General features: G+C 42.1%; 3 protein-coding genes across 4 annotated transcripts in view; 1 reads left to right on the top strand and 2 right to left on the bottom strand.

Annotated features, from left to right (window-relative positions):
* Positions 1–581: 581 nt before the first annotated feature.
* Noc2 (Nucleolar complex protein 2) lies at positions 582–4,157 on the bottom strand. Of its 2 annotated transcripts, none has more exons than XM_076799006.1 (12): positions 3,917–4,157; positions 3,606–3,815; positions 3,303–3,508; positions 3,113–3,228; positions 2,897–3,006; positions 2,619–2,776; positions 2,312–2,536; positions 2,045–2,233; positions 1,855–1,974; positions 1,645–1,776; positions 1,317–1,532; positions 582–1,238 (listed from the first exon to the last, which is right to left on the bottom strand). In XM_076799006.1, the coding sequence occupies exons 2-12, from the start codon at positions 3,772–3,774 to the stop codon at positions 693–695; spliced, it is 2,187 nt and encodes a 728-aa protein (XP_076655121.1). In that variant the 5' UTR covers positions 3,775–3,815; positions 3,917–4,157; the 3' UTR covers positions 582–692. The 2 variants fall into 2 exon arrangements, with proteins under 2 accessions (XP_076655121.1, XP_076655122.1); XM_076799007.1 differs by having other exon boundaries at positions 3,881–4,157.
* A 2,288-nt stretch (positions 4,158–6,445) lies between these two features.
* On the top strand, positions 6,446–7,704 carry Dbe (KRR1 small subunit processome component homolog dbe). The gene has a single exon (XM_076798878.1). It carries the CDS (start codon positions 6,586–6,588, stop codon positions 7,606–7,608), a length of 1,023 nt encoding a protein of 340 aa, XP_076654993.1. The 5' UTR covers positions 6,446–6,585; the 3' UTR covers positions 7,609–7,704.
* Positions 7,705–11,746: 4,042 nt separating this feature from the next.
* Pgant2 (polypeptide N-acetylgalactosaminyltransferase 2) overlaps positions 11,747–22,639 on the bottom strand; it is a 289,387-nt gene continuing 278,494 nt past the window's right edge. Inside the window, exons 4-10 of the mRNA XM_076799706.1 lie at positions 21,066–21,164; positions 18,397–18,464; positions 16,636–16,887; positions 15,754–15,969; positions 15,453–15,672; positions 13,767–13,977; positions 11,747–12,293 (exon numbers count right to left, since the gene is read on the bottom strand). Of these exons, the coding sequence (XP_076655821.1) occupies positions 12,024–12,293; positions 13,767–13,977; positions 15,453–15,672; positions 15,754–15,969; positions 16,636–16,887; positions 18,397–18,464; positions 21,066–21,164 (1,336 nt within the window). The 3' untranslated portion in view covers positions 11,747–12,023. The remainder of the gene's footprint in view (positions 12,294–13,766; positions 13,978–15,452; positions 15,673–15,753; positions 15,970–16,635; positions 16,888–18,396; positions 18,465–21,065; positions 21,165–22,639) is intronic.

Genomic DNA, 22,639 nt, shown 5'->3' on the forward strand with positions numbered 1-22,639 from the left:
ATCGGTGGACCCCGGCTCACTCGACAGAAGTCACCACGCGCGTTCAATGTCCTTGCGCCTTGCAATTGTTGCTCGGAGAACCCTGGATACGCCAGCAAATTGTCTAAATAGACAAACATTATCGACGAACTTTAACGTAGAATTGCTCGATGAATGTTGCTCGGGTCATCTTCGTGTTGCACCCTCTGGCAAGTTCTGCACTCATGCTAGCACCCCTTGGACCCCCCTAGATCAATTTAGAAATTATTTTGTTGAACGTCTGCGAAGCTAGTTGCTCTTGATGTCTTTCATTTTCAAAATATCATTCTATGAAATATCTCTTTTAATTTAGAATAGAGGATAGTCAATGGGGGTGGTTTAGAATGAATATTATTTAGGTCACCTTCTAGTTGCACCCCCTGGGAAACTGTGTACTCATGCTAGCGCCCCATGGACGCCCCTAAGTTAATAAAGAAATTATTTTGTCTTCAAAGCTACTTACGCCTAATGTTCTTTATTATGTTTCTGTAGCATGAAAATATCATTCCGTTCATTTTTCTTTAATTCAAGAGATGAAAGCTAGTCATCACTGCAATGCAAAGAATTCGATTGTAGGCTCATGCAATTAAGATCTTATCTTTATTCTTCTAACCGCAATTGATATACAAAAGGTGGTCTCTCAGAATTTACATTAACTTCCTGTTCGATCATATTCAATCCCAATCGGCGGTAGTTATGTCTTCGACAATGTCCGTCATCTCCCTCGGTAAATCGTCAACTTCCGCGGGTGTGCTGGTCGTCTTCAGTTTCTTAGTTTTCTTCTTCGTCTTAGCAGGTTTTTTGGGTTTCTCAGATGTTTCCTCCGGTTTACCATCGCTCGATTTGATACGCAATTCAAAGTCACTTTCGTCGGAGCTTCCTTCGTCGCTTTCTTCAACAATTCCTTCGCCCGACTTCGGTCTCTTTAGTTTCTTTAACGTTGGCAAATTGTACTCGGCTATGTCCTCGTTCTTCGTAAGCATTTTCAACTTTTGAGACTGGTAAATCTTGATCCACGACTCGTAGAATTTGGATATTGATGTTTCCTGAGTTTTTATTTTGTTCTCCCAGTTTTTCACCTCTTGCATGTTCCTCAGGTCGATGACCGTTTTGTTGCGTTCCTTCTCGATGAACTTCCTGTTCTCCTCGATCTTGTCTAGCAGTTGCTTTATTTTTCTGCAGTAGTTCGCGATGTGGCATTTTTTCAAGAACGCTTTCAACTGAAAATAAAGAACGATACAGTGCATTGTATTGTATTTTGAATAATTTAAAGAGCGTTAGGTACTGATTTTATGTACCTGAATTATGCATGGTATGTACAAATCCGGAAAGTACACTGTGTGACTATCCTTCGCTGCGTTCTCCAAAATTAGTTTGTATATACTGTCAATAACATTGTCTTTGAACCCATTCTCTTGTAACTGCGACTTCGACAATCTTAATATACAAATAAACGGTACGGGCTTCATGGTAACGGCCTTGTGTTTCTTACTGAAGTCGTAAGAACTCAATATCTATCAAGGAAAACAATATATTATACATTTTTTCATCTTCTAGAACTCTAACCGGTACTTTTAATTGTTATGCAGAATTTTGACTTGGAAAAATAATTGTTAAGAGTCGTACCTCCAATAAGAAAGGTAGTATAGGTATGAACGTTCCAGTTTCCTTGGAAATGTCAGTCAACATTTGCAAACAATGGAATCTGAGAGGGTAATACTGCGGAGTTGGTATTACTTTGATGGTGCCTGTAATAATCTGCAAACGAAGCATAAAATTTTATTATCAGTCGAATGTAAGATCTTCTCTAGGATTAATAAAATTGTTAGTACGTACTTGTACGAGAGGGTATAAAAGAGAACGTAACATCGAATCGCTCTTCGAGGACTTAATTAAATCCGACCAGAACCGTAGCGAATTTATGTATTGCCAGTTGTACACTGTTTGGAAATTTTCCTGGATAGACACAGAGACAATAAATAATTATTATACATAAATCACAAGCTTTATAATATTGAATATTTACCTTCTTCTTTAACGTCATAGCGTTTCGCAAATGAATAGCCATTTGCCTAATATACAAAAAGGCGTGTGTGTATGCCAGATTAGTGTCGAGCAAATATATTTCAGTCAGTGAATGCCTCATGAAATTGATTCCAGATAATGTTGTAAACGATACGAATTTTGAGTTCTCGACGTACTTCACGTACATTGCCTACGACAATAGAAAATTCATTATATTAATTATCATACATTGGCAACGTTTAAAAAACTCTAAAAATTGCAATGCTACCTTGAACAACATATCCAACACCGACTCTTTATTAGTAGTCGCTATTCGCAATATACTCAAAAAGGCGACAACGCGAACAGTTTCCTCACTGCTTGACCAAATGTTGAGTAGAATTTTTAATAATGGTTTAGTCAACGAGGAAAATGACTGTGTATAAGGTAACATTTGATGTAAATGTTTTAGAAGCACTGTGAGGATATTTGCCGACGTCACACTTTGTAAAATCTGCAAAAGAATAAATTCTCCAGTAATTAAAATTGAAATTACTCCTGCTCGAGGTATTTTAAATATTAATTCGAATGCATACCTTAATTAAATCCGTCAAATAGGATTTTAAAATACCCTTTGTTTTTACGAATCTTTTACACTTGTGAGCTTGGAACTGTGTTTCTGTTCCCAACTTCAAAAATCTTCTAAATGCATCCGGCAAATATAATATACACAATTGGACGACTCCATTAAACACTAAAACGATTACAAACCATATTAATCATAATTTGTTGGCTGTGAGGTCCATAAATTTAAATAGAGGAGTCTATTCATTTTAATTTCAGTAAAACTGCAAAATTAATTTGCAAAACTAACCAACTCCTCCTTCTACTTTATATTGCAGGTGCTCTGGATCTGGTGATTCTGATACCGTCTCCAATGCAGCATGGAAAGCTTCTACCGCACATTTGATAGTCTTCAATGACCTGTAAAATTGATTAATGTAAATATCCAAAAACAACCTACTGATTTTATCATACCACAACATGCATTGCACAGCTCATTATTAAAATAAATAAAATGGAACCGTACTTGTCTTTCTGAATTTCTTCCTGCCATCTTTTTAACAACTGTAACGTAATTTTTCTTCCATCTGTTACTGCATCGGTGTCTCCATCTCCTTCATAATCACTTTCATCACTGGCAACCTAAAATACAATCCGATTATTTATATTATTCATATTTAATTGTTTAATTTTCTTTCTATGATTCATCGTTATACCTCTAAATCAGCATTAGGAATATGTATTGTATTTGTTTCTGCATTATCATCATCGTCACTTAAATCATGATCATCGTCAGATACATTAAATTCTAAAAGACTTTTATCATTTTCCTGTAAATATGCATAAAATTCTGGATCCGTTTGTTTCAATTTCATCAATGATTTCTTGTGTTGCGCTGGATCTACATCTTCATCACTACTTCCTATAAAAATTAATTTTTTCAATTGTAATTGAGACTGTAAAAAGCAATCATATTGTATTTTGATTTCTTATCTATGTAATAAATTTTATACGCTCACCTCCGTCATTATTAACACTGTTAATTTCATTGTTACTGTCATCGTTGATGTCATCTTCGAAATCTTGATTAAAAAACTCATCCGTTGTTATTTTACTTAAATGTTTCTTTTTCTTTGTAGCAGGCTTCTTTGACTTCTTCATGACGCTTTTTGTACTTTTTATTTTCATTTTGTTTAGTTGACAATTAACCAATAAATATTACAAGTAACCTACAAGAATTCAAGTTATTATTTCCTTAGATTATCATCAACTTGTTGACAAATATAATACGTACGATTATTAAACAAACGGGATACAGTATATCACTTACGTTTTTGTAATATAAAAATTAAAACGTTCAACTCTTACAAACGTTAATTACTTTATAAATAACACGTGTGACTCTCTCGACATACCACGTGCATAACCTGACGTAAACATTCACCATAAACATGAATGATAATAGTTAATATGTAACAAAACAATATTTTTAATATTTTTAATTATCCACTAGTTTTCAGGGTTAGTATATTATACAAGACAATCCGGCCAGCATTGCATAATAAATAAATATTTATTAAAATAACAGTCCAAGTGCTGTGAACTAAAAGGTGGCGCATCAATCGGTGAAATTAAAAATTTTTAATACAGAAAAAATTAAATATCTCGGAAAGTAGTGGCCCAAAATTTATGTATTTGGTCTCAAAATATTCCTAATAATTCTGCGTACTGGATCTATATCTCAGAATTCCATAAATTTGGCTAATTATCGTTTTTTGAAAAAAAGCCCGTTCACGGGCACAGAAACGCTATAGACACCTAGCGGTGAACGCCCGAACTAAAAGCAGATTACAGGTACGCGTTAACTGGACAAGTCTTCCGAAAATAATTAATAATTAATTAATTTGCCACGAATTCCGTTTGAAAATAATATGTGGGCGTGCACAAGGGTTCAAAGTACCGTTATAAATTGTAAAAGCGCTCCTATAAATTGCAGAATATTTAAAAAAAATTAATTATTAGAAGGCCGGCCCGGCGATTGGAGCGCGACGGTGGCGCCATCTATGGTGGCGGTTTTTGGAACTAATTTCCCTATCCCTGTAATGAGTAAGACAAGGACAGCCATAGTGTGCGAGAAGGACAGCAGATGTCTCGCTCGTGCCACCTCCTTTTCTGCCGCGCTGCTAATCCCCTGGTATGTACCAGGCGTACATACGGAGCAAGGAGGTATCCGACAAGGACAGACTTATGTAGTTTACGGAGAGAGAGAAGGACAGACATAGAACTTCGGCATAATCTGCCAAGTTGAGGGAACATTAATTAATATCTTATTTATTATTAATAATTTCTAAATATTTGCACTTGGAAACTATGGAGTAGACCTTCCGCTACTTTCACATACAGTTTTTCATAGGATTTTGTTCCGAATTGAATAGTTATTAACAATTATTCAAACGCTTGTCCGAAAATAACCTGAGTTAATTTGACAGGTCTCCCGTAAATAATTAATGTTACAACTTTATAGACATAATTGATACACTTTAGCGATCAAAGAATCTACAATGAAGTCTTGGCTACATTCCTGTTGAGGTTTTGCGTCGGTTTGATGCTTAATTAATGAGTTATTAACAATTTCTGGAGAGGAGGTGTGTCCTATGTCTCTGTCCTTGTCGCACACTCTGTCTCTCCTTGTCTTACTCATTACGGGTATACAGGAAGGACGTAACGACAAGAAAAATCGTTAATAACTAGTTAATCTGGAATAATTCGTCAATATTTGCATTCGGAGAACATAGAATAGACCTTTGGCAACTTTCACGTATAGTTTTTTAGCGGAGTTTGCTTCGGATTAAATAGTTATTAACGATTAATCAAAACCTTGCTCTATTATAACCTGAAATGATTTGACAGGTCTCCCGTAGATAATTAATTTTCATACTTGAGAGGCACAATTAATGCTCTTTTATGATTAAGGAAACCAGAGTGAACCTCTAGCAACATTCCTATAACAATTATTGACTGGTTTAGTTTGTCGTGAATAAGTTATTAACAATTTTTCCCTGGCTTGTTTCTTTATCCAATGCCTGCAATGTGTAAGACAAGGAGAGACAGAGTGTGTGACAAGGACAGAGACACATGAGATACCTCCTCTCCAGAAATTGTTAATAACTTATTAATTAAGCATTACAGCGGCACAAAACCTCAAGAGGAATGTAGCCAAGACTTCATTCTAGATTCTTTATTCACTAAACTGTACAAAGTATGTCTTCAAAGTTATATAATTAATTATTTACGGGAGACCTGTCGAATTAACTCCTGTTATTTTCAGACAAATGCTTGAAAAATGGTTAATAACTGTTTAATTCGGAACGAAATCTGATGAAAAACTGTATGTGAAAGTAGCGGAAGGTCTATTCTACATTTTCCAATTGCAAACATATATGAATCTTTAATAACAAATAAGATATTCATTAATTTTCCCTCAGCTTGGCAGGTTACGTCGAAGCTCTATGTCTGTCCTTCTCTCTCTCTCGGTAAACCCCTATGTCTGTCCTTGTCGGATACCTCCTTGCTCGTCATGTGCTCCTGATACATCTCCTGGTATTAGCAGCGCCTCAGAAAGGGAGGTGGTCGAGCGAGACATCTGCTGTCCTTGTCGCACGCTATCTCTGTCCTTGTCTTACTCATTACGGGGATAGGGAAATTAGTTCCAAAATCCGCCACCGTAGATGGCGCCACCGTCGCGCTCCAATCGCCGGGGCAGAACTTCGGCGTTTTGCCGGCGATGGCGCTGCATGCGCGTTTTCTAAAGCAGATGATTCCTGCCGAACGCTCCATAACTGACAGTGCAACTTCCGGCAAAAATCATCTGTTGAATACCTAGCTTCACGAGTCGTTATTATGGTGTAAACATAACCTTCGAAACACTTGCTACACGAGGTCCTGTCATTGATAGCAAAGCGTGAAATGATCGAAGCGTGACGAATAAACGTGTTAAAAATGAGCGACTCCGAGAAAGAAGAGGTTCCAAAGACAACGGAGCCAGTGGACAATGCGTGGTCGTTGAAAATCCCGGCGTTTAAACCCACTGACAACCCCCATCGTCTCCTGGAGGAAAGTTCGTTCGCTACGTTGTTCCCAAAATACAGGGAACAATACTTGAAAGAACACTGGCCCTTAGTGCAAAAAGCTTTGGACGATCATGCTCTCAAAGCGGAGCTGGATTTGATCGAAGGTAGCATGACGGTGAAGACCACGAGGAAAACATGGGATCCCTACATCATCGTCAAGGCACGCGACATGCTGAAGCTCATGTCCAGATCTGTTCCTTTCGAGCAAGCTGTGAAGGTTTTACAAGACGACGTTGGCTCCGACATCATCAAGATATCTTCCTTAGTCAGAAACAGAGAGAAATTCGTAAAGAGACGCCAGAGATTAATTGGCCCTAACGGATGCACTCTGAAGTCCATCGAATTGCTGACTAATTGCTACGTACTGGTGCAAGGACAGACAGTGGCTGCTCTGGGTCCTTACAAAGGCCTCCAGCAGGTCAGAAGGATAGTAGAGGAGACTATGAAGAACATTCATCCTATTTATAATATAAAAGCGTTGATGATCAAGAGAGAGCTGGCCAAGGACCCGAAGCTGAAGAACGAGAACTGGGAGAGGTTCCTGCCAAAGTTCAGCAGCAAGAACATCAGCAAGCGCAAGCAGCCTAAGAAGAAGAAGGAGAAGAAACCCTACACGCCTTTCCCACCGCCGCAACAGGAGAGCAAGAAAGACCAGATGATAGCGTCCGGAGAATACTTCTTGAAGGAGGAGCAGAGGAGAGCAAAGAGAAAGAGAGAAATAGACGCGAAGCACGAGGAGGCTGAGAAGAAGAGGCAAGAACGCAGGGCACAAGCATTTGTACCACCCGAAGAAAAACCTACAGAACCCAAGAAACAGAAGAACGATATAAACTTAGAAGAATTTAAGAAGAAAGTGAAGAAGGGACTGAAGAAACGCAGTGCACCTGCTTGATAATACAACAGACACTGATAGACACATTTTGAGAATTTTCTTGACTTATTTCTTTGTACAGGAAGCGTTTAATAAAGTAAGATATTTGTTGATTAAGGGATGTGTTTTTCGGAGGAATTATTTGTAGACTTGCTTCTGGAATGATTCCATCGTTTTATTAAAAAACCTTGTTCCTATAAGTACTATAATATCGCACTCTTAACGTAGATGTATATACATTTACATAGGTATATACGAATCGTACATATTTATACGTACTTCGCTCGGATTTAGTATTATACAGTTGCAAAATACAGACCAGTAGAAATTTAATGCAAATCGAAGACTCATATTCAGATGCCGAGTTCACTGATTTGTTGGAATCGTTTTATTGATAAAAATTGTGAGAAACAAACGTCCCCTTCATAGTTTTTTTCCATTTCATAAAAATTGTGAAGAACGTCTTATTTCTTTTAATAATAATTGTAATTGAGTTTTAAGTACTTTATTCCGGTCACTTAATTATTCGATTGTTAATCCAGCTCAGTAAGAATGGCGACCGAGTATGCAAAGTCTTCGATGCACGATGTAACAATTGTAAAACAATTTCCGGATAGACTGAAAGTAGGGATTGTGAAACAGACAACGTTCAACGGATACAAACGACTCAAAAACAGTGGCCCAACAACAGTCAACCCGAGACTTGTTGCTCAAATCGAAAGGAGTTACAATAATGAATATTTTATTAGTTAAACGCAGTATTGGCTTCGCAAATTTTCTGGACACCATTTTTAAATCGATCTGTATAATTACCACCTCTCGAGGGGGGCAATTAATTCTTAACTGGGCATAGAATCAATCGAGACTTCAACGCGCAGATTAAACGGAGGCAGGAAAAATACTCGTCCCAATGTACAGCGTGCGACGAGGCTCGGATTATTGCAACCACCGCCCCTGATTAGCGAAATCGTTCCTATTTTTCCTAGAATTTATTCTCATATCTTAGACGGCGAATTCTCTGGCAATTTTTCAACGAGGAGGAACGCTTTTTCATCAGAGTTCAGCAATTCCCCGGTTTAGCGTTCGTTGCACTAATCCGAGCCTCGTTCGCGTGTCTTATTTTCTATTCTTGTCATCTTAATTATTAACGCCCGTTTATCTTACAGCTTACAGATTCATGGAAGTACGTTTCGTTAGCTTAGACTTAGAAATATCGTAGACACATTATGTACAATCGTTACGCGATTATGGTTGTCTCGTTACTCGCGAAGCGGTGAACAGCGAAGTGGTTCAAGTTGATTCAAGGAGATATTGTAATTGGAGACGCCTTGGGACAATTAATCGGATAGACGTATGTACAGCGCTTCGATTCGCAATTCAAGCTTATTTCCGTCGTCCTCCCCCTAACTTTTGATACTATTGGGATTAGGTGAAAGGCAAATTAAACTTGTCACGGAAAATTACTGGAATTCTTAAGACCGATAGTTAAGGAATCGTATGTTTCAAGATTTTATCGATCCTCGTTTTGTGTTCGTGTCGAGGGCACAACTCTGTTCAAGAATATTTATTTTAATTATTTAGTGTTATCACTAAATCACCTTACTAGGGTAAGGGGCCCAATCACTGTGGGGGTATCACTTACTGTGATTTGATAAGCTCGAGTATGTCTTTTTGTACAAATAAATGTGCAATAAAAAGTGGGCTAGTCATCACGAGGTAAGAATGATTAAAAAATCCATTACTAAAAATCTGTAAAACGTAGGTGTATATTAATGAAAAAAAATCATTTCTAAAATATTTGTATTACAGCAATGATAAAATATTCTCGATCATATTCCGCCAATTGTTTCAACGCTAATGAACAATGGAGTAGGACAAGAAAAATAAAATTGCCCAAGTATGACTGTGATGATCATCGATCACTATGGTACGAATAGCTGCTTGAGGTGTTACGAACACATTACGAGGTTCCGAATGAAAGATTATAATGATCGATTAAATAAAAAGCGAACGATAGTCGCAAAAGATTCTGCGACTCGAGGGATTGAGATATACTTTTTTTCCTCTAGAAAATATTATAAAAAAATACTCTAGGGACCTCCCTAACGAGGAGGATGTCGATCCGATAGGACAAAACCGATCCTCCAAACAATTCCTTTGTCATAGTGCTGCGAACGTCGAGGCGATTAGAGCGCACTTGTGTTATCATACAAAAGCTTACAATATTTAATAGCATAAGTCCCATAATACATAGTATGTATATATGTATACGTATGTAGTTTCAATGCGAAATGACACAGCGTCGGATCATTGTCGTCAGGAAAGTGTAAGTGTACAAAAGATCGTTTTCTGCTTATGTATTGCTGCGTTAGTCGCATCCTTTCCCCGCTTTCAACGATCCCGACCGTGATCCATGACTCTCGGATCGTTAATCTCAATCAACCCTCGATTATCAACACACCAAAAACTCTATTAGGCTTCCTAAATTCGCTCCTAATCAGACTGCGGATTTTTATGCATTCATAAAGAAATTAACCGGACGTAATAGAAAACAGTAGAAATTATGAAAAATCAAGGGACGAATTGAATTTTCATTTAACTACCGTTTCCCGCAATCGATGCAGAATATTTTTATTTTGCATAAAGATCCGCATCGCAAGTTATCTACACCGTAAACGCATAGATAATTCGGTAAACCAATAAAAATGTGTAGATTTTTGAGGAATAGCAGAAAAATGCATCAGAGGGTTCGATAAAATAAATAAACTAGAGAAATTACAAACATCCTAATGTATCAAATGATCGAGAGCCACGTTAGCCATTTTGGATCGCGCCGAGCCGTTCAAGCGGGTACACACCCGAAGTCCCCAACTGTTCGCACAACCAAGTAAGTGTACAATTTGTTATACAAAAATAAATCTCTTTGTGTGGATCGTTTTCGATTATGAAAAGCGTCCGATTCACGCCGCGATCCGTCCGCCAGATTTGTTGTTTCGGAGAGGAGAATATTGTTTTTCGAGGGGCGGCGCGTCGCGGCCGCGTATACGTTTTTCTCGACAATCAAGCCAGCTAAAAACAATTATTCGCTACACGATATTCGGATTAGCTCTCTCCTCGGCAGTCCTCGGGACCAGGGTCGCCAGATCAAGACTCGTTCCCCCACTCTAATTTCCCCTTCCACCGCGCTACTCCTCCAACGCATTGGCCACGCCCCCGTCACGTGACGCGTCTCGTCTCTGCCCTGCGCACTGCGGCGCTGGCAGAGAGGGGGTAACTATTTCCCCTCGATTCCTGCTACCTCCCCTCATCTGGCGACACCGTTCGGGACACCGAGGTCGTGACAAATAGGGGAATCGAATAAGAAGCGGGCCCCGTCTTTCGATCGTTCTCCTTCGATCGCCGAAATCGCTGCAAGGCTTTTTAGCTGCTCGTGAAGTGGCCTTAAGATTATGCGCGACGCGAGACCGAAAATCAACTATCAATTCTTTACATTAATTTACCTAGTGTCGTCGAACCTGTTGCGAGACCAATTACACGAACATTTGTTTCGGCTTTGTTTTGATTCGAATACCAGTTCCCCTTCAAACCGGGTGGGTACACCGAAACGCCTGTTCGCCTAATTTGTCTGACAATTGAAAATCATACAATCCCGAACATGTTTCGTGAAGATTCGCTGGCAGTTGATCTTCAGCCTGACGCGCCATTCGAGACGCCCAAGACCAAAAAGATCCCAGGGATCCCAGTGATTAGGTTCCCTTAGCTTACGGATATCAAGAGTATTTTCCTCAGGTTCCCCAATCCTTCGTGATTCTGAACGGTCCCAACCGCCGCGGCTGACCAATCAAATCGTCTGAGATCGTGGAAATCAATGTGAACGCATCTCGCGAAACTGCACCCGGGAATGTTCCTCGAAAAGAATGGGTTACCGGTCATTCACTTCGTCGTATCGACGAACCGATCATCGAATCAGCCGCCGGGCCCTTCGGCGGGACGAAGAGGTCCGCTGTTTACTACACCTAAAAAGAGAGTGACCTAGGCTGGAAGGTCACCTCGGAAAACGGGAACTCGATTCCAGGTTCTTCCCGAAGAAGCCCGAGATCCGCAAGAAACTCGCGAAGACGGTCTTCACGGTGTGTCCTCCGCCATTGTTTGTTTTATTTTATTCTTTCTGTTGACACTGTGCCCATTTTCGGAGGGCCGTTCAAGCGACGACTCGGCCAGAGATCGATCTACCGATCAGTGGGGATCGATAGTAGTCGACGGGGGGAATCGGTTCATCGAGCGGTGCGTTCGAGCAGGTCGGACTTAGGGTCGATCAGGTCGGTCGCTCGGATCAGGTCGACCTTGCTCCTGCCGATCAGATAGCGGACCCGTTGGCTTTGCCGATGGTGGAGGCGACACTTTGGCCTTCACGAGCCGGCGGCCGACCTCAGAAGCTAGTGATTATGGTTGTAGAGGTGCCACCTCTGCGTCTCGGCGTTCGAGTCGCACTTCTCGGCGGTGATGCCCCTCTGCGCGTGGAATCTCGAGTCCATGCACACCGGGATCCTCGAATGCCGGATCAGACCGCCCTCCAGGTGCCTCCACTTCTGGTTCTCGCTGCCGTCGCAGATCTGCATCAGCAGTGTCGTGCCCTTCGCGTACACCGGCAGCGTCAGGCAGAGGTCGTGGTGCTTGATCAGGCCGTCCTTCGTTAGGCCCCATTCCTGGAACACGTGGATCGTTGAGTTTCAAGAATATAGAGTATCAGTAGGGTTGCTTATGCTTGCGGTGACTTCCTCCCTTGGCCTGGGTGGGGACCTATGGGGCCCCTACTCCCGAGCGAGGTAGGGAGTCCCTTAGGGCCCCGGGGTGTCGCGAGCTGGGCTTATGGGAAGCCAAGCGACCCCATGGGGAGGGGGACACCGGGTTAGTGACCCGCGCGGTGTCCTACTAGATTAGGCATTCGGGGGGAAGCGTTGTTTCCCCCTGGGCGTCATCGTTGCGGAGGGGGCCGGCAAAAATAAACTTTCCATTGTATTACCGAATTTCTATAATTCAAGGGTTAGAATGACAAGGTGAAATCCGAATGAACGAAACTTTCGCGTGAAGGGAGCGTGTTAAAAATGCATAAAGGATCGAGGCTCGAGCACGGGGGAAAGAACGTCAACTAATGATCAAGCAACGCGGGTCGACCGTGTATGTTTTATCGTCGCGACGCTTCTGTTGCCGTCGAGATAAAAGGGGCAATAATTTCCGAGTTGCCGCAATTAAACAGTTAGCGCGCAAGGATTCCATTTCTAACAGCGTGTTTCATTCCGGCAATAAAACAGTTCGCTCGAATGAAGCTGCCAGTTGCGCGCACCTGGCCTTACGGCAATATATTCGTTGGTTAGATAAAACAACGGCGACTTGTATAGTTTCGAGCTGTGTGGCTTGCCATCCTGGTCATCGTGACGAGTGTCTTAGGATTAGGTATCTGCAGCTGGCTAGCAAAATATAGCACTTTATTTGTTTAAAATTTTCGTCATTTTCATCGCAAAATACCGGTACAAAGAACTGAAAGAAAAAGTCTTCTCAATATACAGGGTGCTCCTTTTTCTATCTTTATTTTGTCAAGGTCACTTGCAGAATATAGCACACGCTTGATTTGTTAAAAATTTTCGTCATTTGCTTTCATTGCAAAATACCGGTACAAAGAACTGAAAGAAAAAGTCTTCTCAATATACAGGGTGCTCCTTTTTCTATCTTTATTTTGTCAAGGTCACTTGCAGAATATAGCACACGCTTGATTTGTTAAAAATTTTCGTCATTTGCTTTCACTGGAAAATACCGGTACAAAAGAATTGAAAGAAAAAGCCTTAGTTTCTCAGTATACAGGGTGCTCCACGATAAGTGTCGTTTGACGTAACTCCTGAAGGGTACGTGATAGAGCAAAGATGTACAGGGACTTTTATCATAGTTTTCTATGTAAAACGTCGCTGAGACAAAAAGAAAATTTTATCTTCAGGTTTTATCTTTATTTCGTCAAGGTCACTTCAAGGTCACTTCCTGTTTTTCACACGGAACGGCATATTTTTGTTTCGACATTATAAAAGTAGAGAAAAAGCAAGTTCAACGTAGAGCTAGACGACTGGGTCCGCGTTCGGGTTCGCTTCGAGCGAGACACGTCCGTTGAATAATGAACCAGCAGTACTTACTTGGTTACCGCCGGTGTCGTGACACGGATAAAGTCCCACGTTCCCGTCTATTAGATGTCCCATGCTATCCAGGCACGCCGGTCCCTGTTTCAGTGATCCACCAGGACCCCCCTCGCTGGTCGGTATAACTAATTCGGGGTACACGTTTTTCAGATACCAGCTGAAGGGCTTGCAGCGCAATTTCCGCTTCAGCTCCATCCTGTCCTGAATACTAAAACGGTGAACAGGGCCGCCGCGCGGGGGCACCCTTTTATTAATACCGGTCACGTGCGCTGACGCGCGTTTTAATGAAATCGACTATCGGGTATTTCGTCCCGGTTTTCCCGCGCCGTAAATCGAGGCGCCAACCTCGCGAAATAAGACGGTCCAGAAATTAGTTCGTGATAAACGATCGAGCCCACGGGAAATTCTTTCTTCTCCATCCCCACCACCCCACCCCCCACCGTGCGAGGGGGTATCAGCGCGACGCGACGCGACGCGGCGCGGCGGCAGTTTGTTCTTTCGTTCGTTTCTTTCGTTCGAGTCGGGGCCAGACGAATCGATTCCTTGAAAGAGACAAACTTCGCACGCGGCTAATTCCCTTTCCCGTCTCATTTCTCTTTCACGCCGTTTCGAGATTGCATGCACTATGTACCGTTGCACACCTTGGAACGAAATTCTGGGGGAGGAATTTTAACACTGCAACTACCCAACAGGGTAAGCGACTTTTTGTTATAAAAACAGGGGCTGCACTTTCTGCCCCATTAAACTCGATACGTTGGACTTTAAATATCCAGGAATCTCAGTATCTACTCGACAGTTGTCCAAAACACGGGTCTGCCCAGGGACAATTATCGGCTAGAAGATGCTATGCTTTGATCCACTGCCAAATGTAGAAAAGAATAACGAAGCTCGAGGGGCCCCTCATGGGGTATACCCCTCGGTAGTGGGGATAGTTCTAGGACAATTATAGGCGAGGCGTTTGCGACATTTATCGAGTAGGGACTGTATTTTCCCGTTACGGGAGTCCGTCCAGATATCGCAGATACTCACTTCCCGTAGGAGGTGTATTTTCTGCCCCATTAAACTCGATACGTTGGACTCCAAATATCCAGGAATCTCAGTATCTACTCGATAGCTGTCCAAAACACGGGTCTGCCTAGGGACAATTATCGGCTAGAAGATGCTATTCTTTGATCCACTGCCAAATGTAGAAAAGAATAACGAAACTCGAGGGGTTCCTCATGGGGTACATCCCGCGGTAGTGGGGATAGTTCTAGGACAATTATAGGCGAGGCGTTTGCGACATTTATCGAGTAGGGACTGTATTTTCCCGTTACGGGAGCCCGTCCAGATATCGCTGGTACTCATTTCCCGTAGGGGGTGCATTTTCTCAGTATCTACTCGACAGTTGTCCAATACACGGGTCTGCCCAGGGACAATTATCGAGAAGAAGATAGCATTCTTTGATCCACTGCCGAACGTACCCCGCGATAGCGGGGATAGTTCCAGGACAATTGTAGGGGAGGCGTTTGTGACATTTATCGAGTAGAGACCGCATTTTCTACTTTCTTTGTCAATGTTTCTGTTTTAAGGTTGCATTTTAATGTGAGAAATGGTTACGGCGCCGGGGGTTAATTCGTTGTCTGGTTTATTCGAGGCGCGTTTCTCGTTAGGGGAGCACGTCCGGATATGGCAGATACTCACTTCCCGTAGGGGATGTTCCGCGCGAGGGGCACCGCGTTGTAGTAGAACTGCTTGTAATCGTCCATCCACACCTCGGCCGCGCGTCTGGTGTTCCGTGCGAAAACGTTCCCGCTACCCCCGGGGAACGAGTAGGGGTGCCGTTTTCGAAACACGTGGCCGACGCGCGAGCACGGAATAATTTCGAGGCTGCCGCCGCATTGCCACACCCGGAACGATATCTCTGAAAAAGGTCGGGTTTTCGCTCGTTTCACCTGACAAGAATCGCCACAGGTGTTCTCTCCGTTTCGAGCAGACAACTCACCTAAGTTCTCCCCGCCCCAGACGTCCATCTGGGTGTCGTATTTGCCCAGTTTTTCGAAGTAGGCCTTGTTGATCACGAACAGGCCACCGGCGATCATCGGTGTTCTTATTGCCTGCGTCGGATCCTTCTGCCTCGCCTGTCTTTCTGCCTGGCTCAGGTACTCCCATTTGAACACTAGGCTCCAGTCGAAGCCGCCCCTGAGGTCTGCTGAAGCTCCTGTAAGTGAAATATTGCCATGCATATTTTTATTTAACTCTTGGTCGCAGACTGAGGATTTACGTGCGAAATAAAAACTGTCCGAATCAACGGAAATGCTGGGCGAGGGACCCAATTACCGCGGGGGTGCCATTTTCCCGTTCAATTAACCCTTTGCACTCGAAGCCATTTTAACTCTAAAATGAAACTATATACTATACTTCTATATATATTTTTCCATGCTATAAATACAAAAATGGTGCAATTTACTCGTACAGTACTGAAATGTTTAGTAAGTTATTAAATACAAACAAATTTAATAATGTAAAAAATATTTTGAATAATGATACAGGAATTTTTAGTGGCGCCTTACAGTCGCCATCCGAGTGCTAAGGGTTAAAGCATAGTGAATATTAAAAAAATATTAAATTTGAATAATATTAAATATGAGTATTACATTTTTTTTCATTACAATCGGTTAATATGTTACATATTTCTTTTAAAATATTCGCTATGCTTTAAAAATAAGTGTGATTGATATAGGCACAGTAATGGGTACCCCGACAGTAATTGGTACCCCCAGAGAAATTGGGTTGCTCACCGTGGTGGAGAGATTTGGGAATTTTGGGGAGTAGGGTTGGACAAGGGGAAAATGACTGATTGTGGGGGCGATTAGTGTGTCAGTACCGATGTATTGGAAGGTATCCATGCTGATCACGTCAATAACAGGACACACGACCCTCGACGGATCCTCGGCCACCCTTTCGAGGAGGGGTTCGAGCCAGTCGGCGTTGCACTCGCAATGCGAATCGAGGAACGTCAGCACGCTCGCGGTTGCCGCGTCCGCGCCTCTCACCCTCGATCTCATTAAACCTTCCCTCTTCTCGTTCCGTATCACCCGCACCTTGTGTATCCTCGACAGCTCCTCGCCATCCTCGGCTGCAAAAGAAATGGAGCGAACACTCGAGCCGTCGAACCCAAGACGCAAACCCCCCACTCAAAAAGACTGGGACTATCGTGTCATAACTCTTCTGGTTCAACTACTTTCCCACGCGATTTTAACACTAGATTCGCGGGACACAATGACGGGTTCTAATATTTTTAATTTACGGTTATTGAGATTGCGAAGATCCATCCACGTGGAATTACTCAACAAATTTATTTCTTTGGATATATATTATTTTAAAAGTGGCGAAAAACTTGAACAGACACATTCTTTTTATTTTTATAAAGTAATGTAAAATACTCACTTTTAGTGCTCCGTAAACCTAGTGTTAAAACAGGTCCAAAAAACTACTTATGCATATAAAGTGGACCCGAAAAGTATTCGAAATTTTCCGGTCTCGAGTCCAGAAGAAAATAGTTTCAAAGCTCCGAGACCCTCGAGTATTTTGCAATGATTTATTTGAAAAGGCTTAGGCTCTTCTTCGAATTTCTTGAAGAAGTTGAACAACCTCCCGAAGTGAATTTCAAGCAATTTTATCAAGTTAGAGATATCGAGACAGCTGATACTGCAACGAAGTTCTCGAACTGAAGTTTCGCGTTATGAATTCGTTGAAAAATTAAACGAGCCCTGAGAGTGAGCGTAAAATCGTTTCAACAAGTTAACAATGTTCAAGCAGACACGCGGTAAATAGTTTTAAGAAATTGTCCGTCTCCTTACGAATTTGACTAAAAATTAAATCGAAAAAGAAACTTTATATTAGTTTTAAACAAATGTGCACCTTAACCCGTACTATTCGCTGCCATATAAAGCATTAGTTTATTCTAAATTGAGAACACCGTGAACAACGAAAACTATTTTTCACCAGAGAGGCATATCCACGTTAGTGAATAAAACGAACATAAATCGCGGCTGTAACTCTAATTAGAACGGCGCAAAAATTACGAAACGGTGGTCACCACGATATAAAATATTATTTCAGTCAGAGTCATGCGAACACGGCAAAATATTTTCAGCAGAGATGCTCATGAAAGTTTAAATAAAACGAGTACGAATCGCAGCTGTGACTTTGAACAATAGCGGCGATCATGTTAAACATTGTTTCATTTCAAACTGTAAACACCGTGTGCAAAGAAATTTTTTGGCAGAGGTGCAACGCGAATCGGGCCGGATGCAATTATAGAACAACAATGAAACATCAATGAAAAATCAGACCACAATGCCTCGATATAAAATACCATTTCTCTCCAAATCGTGATTGCTACCCGGAAAAATCGTTCTGCATATCGAATTCTACATAAACTAAACCGCGGCCGTTCCGTCAATTAACAAAAAAATAAACAACGCTGCGCGCAGCATATAAAACACAATTTCCCCCCGAAATGGAGAAAAACAGCGGTGATAAAACAATTTTCTCTCGTAATATTTTCGAGCACCGTTGCGTGTGCTCCGAGTTATAAGCCATCGGGGGTTCCGCGAGCGTAATGTCAGTAATTAAGGCTTACGATGATCGCTGAAGTCGTCCACCAGAATAATTTCCTTGATAAGGTGCTCGGGACTCCTGTTCAGCACGCTGAAAGCAAAACATATTTCACGTTCTTACATCGTTCCGTAGCCTCGGAGTTTCCACGTCGGAATTAAACGGTTCTAATTTCATCGACCGCGGTAATCCCATCCAGCCGTGCACTCAAAACGGGCAACGATCCTCCCTTAAATAAGTTTCCCTCTTGCTCCTCTCGTCGACGAGACGAGACGAGACGAGACGAAACCGAGAGGGGTGGCCACGGGGAAACTTGCTTGCTTACCTCTCTGCCAGGAAAAATTCTTTTTCCCGGGGATCGTGATCTCGTTCGGTTCGCGTTACGTCTCGCCGCAGAAAAGCGTTTCAATTAAGAAGCGTGGGGGTACGCTCGCCGGGGGAAATCTCTGATTCGTGTCGCTGCCGCGTGGAATAACCAACGAGGGCCCCGGAATATATTTAACAACCAACCGGCAATCTATAACGCGTCTGCCAAATTTTATCCCGCAGTGTTGCGAAATTCGGTTAAACTTCGCCTCGGGAAACCAGAAATTTCTGACTTCTCTTTACGCAGTCCTGTAGATTTTGGCGAGCAAATACCGAAAATCCAAGTTTCAATTCTAGGAGATCACTGGTTCGGTCCGAAACTATTGCAAAAGTTGCAATTTCAGGTGGAAATATTTTTCGGAAGAAAATTATGAAGAGAAATGAAGATAATGCAGGGAAATGGAGGATCAGGATGGAGGACATAGTGAGTGGGAGGGTGGATTCAAATGTCGAAGCGTGGCTTCAAAAGTTGAGAAAGAAGAGAGATAAGCCAGCAGAAATATAAATGTAATATATAAGGAAGCGTAAACCAAAGATAACAGAGTAGGAAATGGTGCAATAATCGGAATAAGAATAGGAACAGGCAGAATATAGGTAGAGTAGTCAGGGTAGGGATGGGTGAGTCGGAGAGAGAAGGGGAGAGGGAGAGAGAGAGAGAGAGAATGAATGCGTGGATAAGATAGTTATTTTTTGGTAATTATAGGTTATTGTAAACCGAGTCCAATTCTTGGCCGTAAGGCTGAATAAAGCAATATTATTCTTATTATTATGAAGAGAAACGAGGGATCCCAATTCCGTTAGAGACACCAATGCCTCGAGTGGAGCTTCGCTATTGTGACAAGAGAGCGACAAAGAACGCGAGACTAGGGGTGAGTTCGCGGTATAGTTCACAGTTGGTCGCGTTCACGTTCGGCGCGAATGGAGAACCGTCGAACTCGGCGAAACGAGATTAATATTTCCTGGTTGTCCGGGAGCCTGGTAATCGCGGCCGGGATAAATTCCGTGGCGCGTACGTGCGTTACAGTTTTCGGGGATGCACCGCGGCCCGGCTGCATCGTTGCAACGCGTTACCGGCAGCGACGGGAGTAAAATTCTCCGGGGGGCCCCCGGGGTCAGATGCGATGGAATTTTCTAATCGTCGTTCCATCGTACCCGACGGCCATTGCTCGCTCTCCGAGCGCATTATCCTTGTCGCGGGTTGATGGCGATAAATCACGCGTGAAATATGAAGAGCCGAGGCTCTCGGATTTTCGGACGTGCGCGTGCGCGCACACGGCAGGCTAGATAATCATATTACCGAGCGGATACGGAAAAAAATGTAAATCCCGACGGTCCGTAAATCGGCCGGGGATTAGGCGAATATTCACGGCTGCGGCCGCGTCGCTCAACTGGATTAATTCCGCCGACAGATAATCCGCGCAGGGTATTTTTTCATAACACCTTCATTAATCAGAGCCGGATCGTAACGAATGCACTTCGAGATTTAATATGCAACGCCTGGCACGTCGGCTGCGCTGCTGCAACGGAGCTCTTTTTCCGGCCCGTGGCTCTTCTGCCCGCGATAATGCACGCACCGTTTTCTCAGCCATCCCCTTCACGGTTTTTTAACGACGCTTCGTCTTCATGGTCCTTTTTAATGGATTTTCCGTGTATATTATTAGCGGTTTGCGCGCGCGAGTTTGCGATTTTATTGGGGAAACCGGAAGAAAGAGGATAGGGGTGGAGGGTACTTTTTTGCTCTGACGGTTTTCGACGTGTGAGAGAATAGGGTGTCTGTTTTTCGGTCGCGATTCATTAGGACGTCAAAGAATTTTTTTTTTGCGAAAATATTGTATTACAAATGAGATTTAGCCTACAGAGAAATTCTACAGTAATTATTTGGTTTTTATTCTCGGCTTCATTTTTCTTACGACAACTGTGTGGTATTTTACGTTCAGTCCTCTTATTGATGAAGCAAATAATTGATGAGGCGTTAGCCTTCGGTAATTTATTTTTAAATTTTCATCGAAAATAATTACTGTTACTATTTATAGGGGATGAAAGTTTAGGGGCGAGAAAGTTTTATTATAAAATTGTAACACTGTTTTATGTATGTTCATATAGGAGGTTGAAGCTTGATACAAGCAAATTTTTATATCAACTACAATTAATAGTATTTTTCTGTTTTACTTTGATTAGGTTAGCACCCTCGTTCCAATTTTTAGTTTCAGTGACCACTATTGACTCGTAACCAGTTCACTGTGGTTCTAGAATATTTTTGAGCTTTTTTTAACCCTTTCCACAATTTCCCATATACCTTTCACGAAATTTTAAGGGATGCTTAATTACCTTACGACTGTGCGGAGCAACGTGGACCGTGCTTCATTATGAAACGTGATTATCACTGAGGTTGGGGGTAGATCTCTCCTCCATTGTTTCATCCGACACCTGAAAAAAAAAACATCCAACGATCAGTTCAGTAATATTTCCCCAGCATCGTTTGGTTCATTAATTCCAATAATAATTCTCCGTAATTCCACTCTACAACATTTCCACAAAGTTTTTAATCCTTTCAAAATTGCACGTGCTCGTTTTTGTCGGGGATGCGTAAAAATCGCAGTATAATTCTCATAAATAAATTTTATTCATCTCATGCGAGTTCATGACGTTCATTCATTTTCGGAAACCAAGAATGATACTGTTTGAAAGTGGCGCTTTGTGCAACGAGGGAATTCGGAAGATCGTGCGTACGTGTGTGTGTGCATTCAGAAGTATAATTATATCGGTGAGCTATCGAGCGACACGCAAGACGCGCGGTAATCAAGGGAGCGACGCTTAATTATCGTCGCGTTAGGGTAGTTCCGGATCCGCGGCTCCTCTCCAGGTAAAACGATAAGCATATTAACGGACGTTGCGACAGATAACGCCGGTAAGAAACCCGATGAACCGTTTATCGATCGCCTCGCCGAGTTGATGACCTAATTATACGTCGTCTGATGTTTCTCTGGCAAGCTCATTACGCGAATCTCTCGATTCGAAGTTCCCTTACTTAATTAAGGCATCAGACCTGCTCCTCCGTCTTAAGGGGACGCTTCTTTCCCGTTCCTTTTGTCGTCGCGGCCATTCATTCGCCGAGGTTCGCCGCGAAACTTTCAATCCGACCGTCGCGTACCGTCGTTCGAAGGAATTTTTATTGTTGCCCAAGGATTGTTATTTGCTTCTTCTCGAGCCGAGACCTCGCCGCGCGTTATTAAGCATTTTTCAAAGTCCGCCCAAGGACGCTGCGGTGCGTTTTATGGCAATTTCCTGCAGGCTTTTATCCCTGCTCGAAAAATTCGGTTTGCTCCAAATTCTGTATCAATTAAAAAAAAAGAGAGTCACGGAACAATTGATTTCTTCTGTCAACGCTACGGAGCACCGAAAGCGAGTATTTTACATTACTTTATAAAAATAGGAAGAATGTTTTGTATCCTTTCTGGCAATTTTTTAAATAATATTCACCTAAAGAAATAAATTTGTTGAGTAATCCCACGCATATGGATCTTCACAATCTCAATAATCGTAAATTAAAAATATTCGAATCCGTCATTTTCACGGGACCTAGTTTTACTAATTTTAAAAATCACTGATGCATCGGTAATATTAAATTCATTTTACGGGATTTCTTCTATTTTACATTCCACATTGTTTCAAAATCCGCAGTTCAGCTATTTGCAGATTGCAGAGAAATTTTTCGAACTTTTTCGAACGGACGTTCCAATATTTTTCATTGAATTGTCATTCGTATTATTTCCAGAATGTTTCCGCACAGAAGCTTCGAATCTTTCATTTAGTTTCGTTCGGGCAGAAAAGTTTAGAGAATTTTTTCATCAAAGTTGATACGGGCTGTGTAGAAAAATTTGTACAATTTTTTCCGAACAGAA

This window comes from Halictus rubicundus, chromosome 13, assembly GCF_050948215.1.
Source record: "Halictus rubicundus isolate RS-2024b chromosome 13, iyHalRubi1_principal, whole genome shotgun sequence".
Classification (NCBI taxonomy): Eukaryota; Metazoa; Arthropoda; class Insecta; order Hymenoptera; family Halictidae; genus Halictus; species Halictus rubicundus.

Excerpts from the sequence above, each read along its gene's own strand:
- Dbe (XM_076798878.1), top strand. The coding sequence starts at position 6,586 with ATGAGCGACTCCGAGAAAGAAGAGGTTCCAAAGACAACGGAGCCAGTG.
- Noc2 (XM_076799006.1), bottom strand. The coding sequence starts at position 3,774 with ATGAAAATAAAAAGTACAAAAAGCGTCATGAAGAAGTCAAAGAAGCCT. Across the intron at positions 1,975-2,044 it reads CTATGACGTTAAAGAAGAAG|GAAAATTTCCAAACAGTGTA; the intron begins GTAAATATTCAA and ends GTGTCTATCCAG. Across the intron at positions 1,239-1,316 it reads ACATACCATGCATAATTCAG|TTGAAAGCGTTCTTGAAAAA; the intron begins GTACATAAAATC and ends CTTTATTTTCAG.